The sequence below is a fragment of the Vigna umbellata genome, chromosome 7 (genome assembly GCF_029865625.1).
Source record: "Vigna umbellata cultivar VRB3 chromosome 7, Vumbellata_1.0, whole genome shotgun sequence".
Classification (NCBI taxonomy): domain Eukaryota; kingdom Viridiplantae; phylum Streptophyta; class Magnoliopsida; order Fabales; family Fabaceae; genus Vigna; species Vigna umbellata.
This window is the reverse complement of record NC_142171.1, coordinates 39,529,795-39,537,124: the sequence shown is the minus strand read 5'-3', so window position 1 is coordinate 39,537,124 and position 7,330 is coordinate 39,529,795. Positions and strand designations below refer to the sequence as shown.

General features: G+C 31.7%; 1 protein-coding gene across 1 annotated transcript; it reads right to left on the bottom strand.

Moving 5' to 3' along the window:
- Positions 1-2,784: 2,784 nt before the first annotated feature.
- LOC124822266 (GRAS family protein RAD1-like) lies at positions 2,785-4,778 on the bottom strand. Its single transcript, XM_047294262.2, has one exon. The coding sequence runs from the start codon at positions 4,698-4,700 to the stop codon at positions 3,090-3,092; it is 1,611 nt and encodes a 536-aa protein (XP_047150218.2). The 5' UTR covers positions 4,701-4,778; the 3' UTR covers positions 2,785-3,089.
- Between the last annotated feature and the right edge of the window lie 2,552 nt (positions 4,779-7,330).

The following is a 7,330-nucleotide window of genomic DNA, read 5'->3' as shown; positions in this document are numbered from 1 at the left end:
TTTATTTCAGAAATTTTATTCTGGAAATATTGTTTTGAAAACTTGTTCCAAAAAGTTTTTTGGAGTATATGCTTCGAAAGTCACTTTTTCAGAAGGAGAAATGATCATTTTAAAATTTGAGGAACGCACAAAGAAATTGTGGGAGTGCAGAAAGTAAAAGCCTTAAAATATACTTTTTTTTTTCATTTCTCACGATGCAGTGGTTGAAACTTTTGTCTCTTTTCAGTTGTCTGGTTTTTTAATTTTACACGTCATCACAAGTGTCTTTTTAACTTTCTTCTAAACAATTCTAGCTTTACCATAAATGTAAATAATAACTTTACATATCAATGTCATATGTAATAATCTTCAATTCTTTAATTATTAGTTGATAAAAAGCTTGTAAGGTTACACATAATTTTATTACAATAAGAATTTATATCAAATTGTAAGCATTGTCATTTTTCTAAAAGGATTGCAGTATTCTTATATATTTATTTTTAAAATATTGATATAATATAAAGATAACTTTTTGGATTGTTTAATTATATTTGTAACATATGAAAATGTGGATGATTAAAATCTGTGTTCAATAAATATGAGGGAATAGATTAGAAGACTTGCTGTTATTTAAAAAAATACTTGTAAAAGTAAAATAAACTAACAACGAAATTTTTATAATTTTTTTTTAATTTAAGTTAATAATATTAATAATAAATTATATAGAATCAAATAAGACAAATATTGAAGACATGTCAAAAAAAATATATAACAATAAATTGTTATTGCTTTGATAAAATCAAATTTGAATTCAATGTGCACGAGTAAATGATTTTGACATAATGATTGTTGTGTTTGGATGTTTTACAATAGGAATATCTTTGGTCAATCTTGTGTTTTATGTCTATTTTAACCCTAATTCTTGAGGATTTTGGGCGACTTTGGAACTTCTTATGCTGATAGGATTGGGGCAAACTTGTGGATTGGGGAGAAACGACTCATGTATTGAATATTGGAATTGGTAAAGTATGACTGTGGTTATGCTAATGCTGGCAGTTCATCCTGATGATCCGTGAGTGCTCGTCCTCACGTAGAGGGGAGTAGGTCATGTGTGGGAACGACAGGAGGTCCTAGTCCTTAGGGATACTTTGGATAGGGCTAACCTCGGGTGGCAGCTGTTGAGTGTATCCCAGTTACTACATCACCCGGGTGCAAGGACGCCTGTAGCTACGCAGATTCATACAGTCTGGACGGTTATATGGATATATATGTTGAAATATTCGTGTGTGATTGGAATGTTTAAATTATATGTTGATGTATGAATTAAATTACATAAGCTTACCCTGTGTTTTTCCTTGTGTTGTCTCGTACTTGTACGTTCGTCCTGTCATTGCAATGATCATCCGTGTGGATGTGAGCAGAAGGCGAGGCTTTGTTGGAGGACGTTATTGAAGAGGAGAACTTGGTGGATGTTGAAGTTAAGGCCGAGCCTTAGGTCGTCCTGCCGATTCTAGATATTAGCGTTTTGTAGCGATCGTTCGGTATTTATTTTGTAAACCGTTCGATCCTAGCGTTTCGTTATTTCTGTAGAAATGTAATCTACTTCTGTACTTAAAAGCCGTTCGGCTTTTGAACATCGTTTATTAATATAAAACTGCACTGTTTGATTGTTAAATGTAATTAATTCTAATTTATGGTTATTACTGTATTTTGGGATGTTACATAAGTTAATAATATTAATAATAAATTATATAAAACTAAATAAGACAAATATCGAAGACATGTCAAAAAAAAAAAACAATAAATTGTTATTGCTTTGATAAAATCAAATTTGAGTTCAATGTGCATGAGTAAATGATTGTTGACATAATGATTGTTGTGTTTGGATGTTTTACAATAGGAATATCTCTTTGGTCAATCTTGTGTTTTATGTCTATTTTAATCCTAATTCTTGAGGATTTTGGGCGACTTTGGAACTTCTTATGCTGATAGGATTGGGGCAAACTTGTGGATTGTTATGTGTAGTGTTGGTCAATATTTTCATGTTTAAGCTTCCCAAATAAATTGTTGTAAACTTTATTTACTTCTTCCAATCTATATCATGCAACAAGGATGTGAGAATAAGGTAGGTGAAGTTTTTGGAAATTCCCATCGCACCATCTTTCGATGAAAAGTTTTCCAGCTAGTCATACCTCTATTAGGTTGATCATTTTTTCCACCAAGAATCTTGTGTTTCTTCTATGAAATTCAAGCATTCAGAGAATGTTTAAATTTGAATAATGTCTTTTATTGTCTTTGATGCAACTTGTGAATAGCCATGACCACCACTAAAAATTTGTTGCACTTGGTGTATGTAGCAATAAGCATGGAAGTGCAAGTCCCCCACTTATGTCTTAGAATCTCGTCAATTCAACTTGTACATGTAGCTTCTAGATTGGTGATCTAATCCTTATGAGAATGAAAGGATCTTGATCAGCTCAAGAGACGTTGGAAAAGATGAAATATCAACAATACAATGGCAGAAACATGTTCCATGGGGTTTCAATCCGAAATTCATTAAAATAAAAGAAAGCAAGAATAAGTTATAAAAGGAAATGTAAGAACACTCCACCTTTGTGATTATTCTCTAAGGATAAATACAATGAGAATTCGTTACTTGAAAAAATTATCAAAAATAAGAATCAAATGAAGCGTAAAACACTTTTCCTTTTAGTGATTATTTTTTACATTGAATAAAAATAAACAATAAACGAAGGGTCACAAATTTAGATTAAACAGACTAAACGTGATATTGTGATCTTTAAGTTTGTTTGCAAAAGAATGATCCAGCCTTCACTAAAACAATAACATTAATACAGTTTGAATGGTCCTAGGGAAAGTATATCTCTTCCTTTTCATATGAATTCTAGGACTGAATTCTTTGGTCAAAAGGTACAATCACAAATAGCTAACTCAAGATGCTTGGCAAATTTTGCATCATCAATGAGGGAAAGTGCAGAAGATAAGGCAGAAGATGACTAGTTTTATCAAATTAGTTGTTAAAGAAACATAGTATTGCAATGAATAACCAAATGAACATTTTTGTCTTTGCTTCTTCTGACTAAGGAAAATCAAACACTTGCCACTTGCCATGCAGAAGACATAATTACTGGCCTTCCTTTCCATCCAAGTAGAAGGTTTCCCTTTTCACTTGATAATGTGTAGCCATCACAGTCATAAACAGAAAGCATCATTCTAACTTGGCTTGTGCACTTCAATGGCATCACCTGAAATCCTGCTCTGCCTAATTGCCTTCTCCACTGCTCTACCCTTTCATGTCTTTCTATTCTCTCTGGACCCTCATAAGCTACAATATTCAGAATTTCCTCTGCAAAGTGTAATCTCTCTATCTTCATCCTTTGTTGGCTGTTTCTTGGCATGCATGCCTCAAGAGAGTCAAATATGGCTGAGTAATAGTGAAGGGACTCCAAAAATCTCCCAAGGAAGAAAGGGCCATTATGGTTTGTGTCTTGCTCCACCACTGTAAAAGCAGTTGGACCTAACTTCTTCACTGACACCAGAATTTCCTTCAGATTGCCTCTACTCTCTTTCACATACTTGTGCAACTGCAAGATACTATTAACAAATAAAACTTCACCTTTTCTCAAGTTCAGCTTCTCCACAGTAAAAACTGAAGGAGATGCAGGCTCAGAAATTGTATGGAATTCAAGGTGCATTCCCAAAGAGCTTGCTTCCTGCACAAGCACATTCATGCTGGTTTGAAGTTTAGAGTTATCTTCATTGTCTGTTAAGCCAGTGATCCTAACCATTGGAGGTCCTTCGGGCCTTGCAACAAAGGCCCTGATCAGAGAAGACCATTGAAGGGTATGCTGCATTCCTAAATCAACAATGTGTATTGAGCTCTTTCCTTGTGATGCTTGGAATATGGCTTCATTTGCAGCCATGAAACCAAAGGCAATGTAAGGTGTGATTTGGTAAAGAAGTTGAAATGCTTCCAGCTTATTCTCCCTATTGATCAAAGGCATATCCATAAAAGTACTTTTTGACAACCTGCACTTCAATCCTGTGGCAAAACAGTAAGAAACTCTCTGCAGTGCATCTCCTGAAGGGCTTGCCAAAGCCCAGATTCTGTTAATCAGCAACTCTGCCTGGTGGTTGTCCCTGCACCCCACAGCTTCAGCACAGGCCAGCAGCATATGAACCAACTCTAACCCTTGCTCCACACCAAGGTTGGCCTCTTTTCCACAATGCACAAACTCAGGTAAAGTACCAAAAGAGTCACTCATTGCAACCTCTTCCTCCAACATAGTCAGATTTTCATACATCTCCAACTCTGAATCCTCCATGGTGGCTGGAAGATATCCAAAGACACCACTCATGGAGGAGTATTCATCAGCATCAACCTCATCCTCATCATTATTCATCACCACAAAGTGGCCAAAACTTTGATGCTTCTCTTGGTGCCCTTTATCTGCTTTCTCATACTGATCCATGTTGATGAAGCTGTCAACAAAGTCATCAACTTCTGATGAAGCTAAACAAGGAGTGCTGGCATCAGAATAACATAATTCAGTATCATCAAACAATACTCCCTCTTGATCTTGGCACTCTCCTCCTTGCTCTTGCTCCATTCTTGCAGGACAATACCTTCTGATGGCAAATTCATGGTCAACACTTTCATTCAGATAAGAGGATAATAGCCACCTGTTTATGTCTTCCATTGTTACTTGAGGTGCTTGAAATCTGGAAAAAAAGAATGGGAAGAAGGATCAGATTAGAGTGATTTGTGACCTTAGTTGTCTTTTTCAAAGAGACTTCCCACACACTTTGTGTTTTAAAATGCTTCAAAAGTAGCTAGCAAGATACATAATAAACACTATTCAAAAGGGGTATTATTGAAGAATGATACTTTGATTCTCTTAGCCTGTGAGTAAAACTTGCTTGTACATAGTTTATTATTTTTGAAATAAATTGAGAATTTCCAGTTCAACATGTTCATGCAACATTTTTCCCCTTTCTTTATTGTTTTTGCGTTTGCTAAAAGTTCGTTCTGCTATGGCTTTTTGGTTAGTTGTCATCTACTGAAGATTCTATCGAGGAGGCTTTGCAACAGTGCCACACACTATGTACAATTCTTTCAGAATAAAATATTCTCTTGACCATTTCTCAATTTTTACCTATTGTTTTTTTCCACGAAACATTTTCATTATACTTTTCTTAATATATATATATATATATATATATATATATATATATATATATATATATATATATATATATATATATATTATATTGTTGCATATGTAAAATAGTCAATTAGATTAAGTGAAGAAGACTTGAGTAGGGTCCTTAGGAGCTGATACTGCTTCAAAACCTAAAATTTTAAGATAATAGATTATTTATGATTTATATTCATATTTGGATTCATAAAAATTTCTTTTATTTGAAATGTAAGTCTCTTCATATTAATATTTTTAAGTATATTCAGTTTTGATACCAGTGATGTATCCTTTGAGGAGATTCAATGAAAAAATACAAATACGTTATTATTTAACTTTAAAACAATAAGTTTGAGTTTTTTTTATACGTTATTATTTAACTTTCTCATTTCCATTTAAAATAAGATTTAGACTCATTTTCTTGATAATTACAACTTTAGGTTCTTTTATATTCAATTTTCATATAATTTTAGTCTTATTATAATAATAATTCTGTGTGATTTTTTATTGTTAATTTTGTATTATAGAAACTTATACATATTTTGTTAACGAAAAAAATTGACAACTAAGTTTGATGAAGGAAATATCTAAAAAAGAGTGGAGACTGAAATTTAAAAATTTAGGTTTTTATCTTCGTTTACTCCATAAATCCCTTTGAATTAAAAACTTTTATGTACTATTTTTTTTTAATGTGTTAACAAGTGCATATTTAGTTAAACTCATGGATGATAATTACTTACTTTAATTAGACCTTTAAATATTGAGTGTTAATTTTGTGCCCCTAAAAAATAAGGATTTTAGCATCCTTTGATATGGATAGTGAAAACCCGACATATATGTAACACTTTTAATTCAATGTCAACTAAGTGAACCTTACTATATTATGATACATAAGAGATGAAATTCTACGTGGGTGTGAAAAAAGAAGGCTTTAACAACATCTTCATATTCGAATGAAGAGGCAAAGTCCCTACGGGTGTAAAATAATAATAATAATTAATAATAATAATAATAATAATAATAATAATGATATTATTATTATTAATTATTATTATTAATTATTATTATTTGACAGATTCCTCTCACATATGGCATCTCTTCATTAGATCCACCTCAAAGGATACTAAAACTCTCTATTCTAAAAGGATACCAAGACAACACCCTTAAGTATTAGTTTAATCAAGTTAAGAAAATAATGGTAAGATGTTTAGATAAAAGGTTACGTGATCTTAAAAAGAAAATAAAAAACAATAATAAATCATATCAACATTGGTTATCTATAATATTTCATCAAAAACTACTTTAGTATTTTATTTTATTTTTACTTACATTTGCCATTGAAGTTAAAAATATGAATTTCATAGTACATTCATAAACAAATCTCCAACTCAGCCGTTCCATTCCATAGTTGGGGAGTTCTTAGTTAATTCAGTACCTTGAATCAATAATTGATCCAAAATTTCAAACATTGCAATCTAATTCAAACATTGAAACTTATTAATTATGCAATGAGTTTGTAACAAAGCATGAAATACTCAATTTATACAAAATCTCAATTTAATGCTAGTTTGATAGGTTATGTTTTTAGAGAAATATATACGAAAGATTCAGTATTAATGATTTATGAGTCAATCGATATAAAAGATTTGACGTTGTCTCTTACATAAAATGTTAATATAATGAGTGTATAAGTTTTATTTTTTCATATACATATTTTGATCATAGTTAAATATTTTGTAGGTTGATTCGTGTTAGATTTTATTATGATCAGTGTGTGTGTATTTTGTTATTGGCGTCTATGAAACAGTTTTACATTATTATTAAACTTTAATTAATACTAATATTACGCGTGAGTGAAACTTCATTGGTTTAATAAAAAGTCTGATGTGCATGGCCATTATTTTTTAAAAGTGTGTAAGTAAATTAAGAGATGAAAATATATATGAATCATTTTTTTTCTTGGATTATTAAATAATGTGAGACTTTTTAAATACAAAAAGTAAATGATGACTGAAAAATCAAAGAGAGTTTTTGTAAAAAAGAGAAAGAGTGATAACAGGTAGTGGTAGTGGTGATAGCCATGTTGAAATTATTAATCGAAGCCAGCAAAAATGAAAATTGTAAGAGTACGA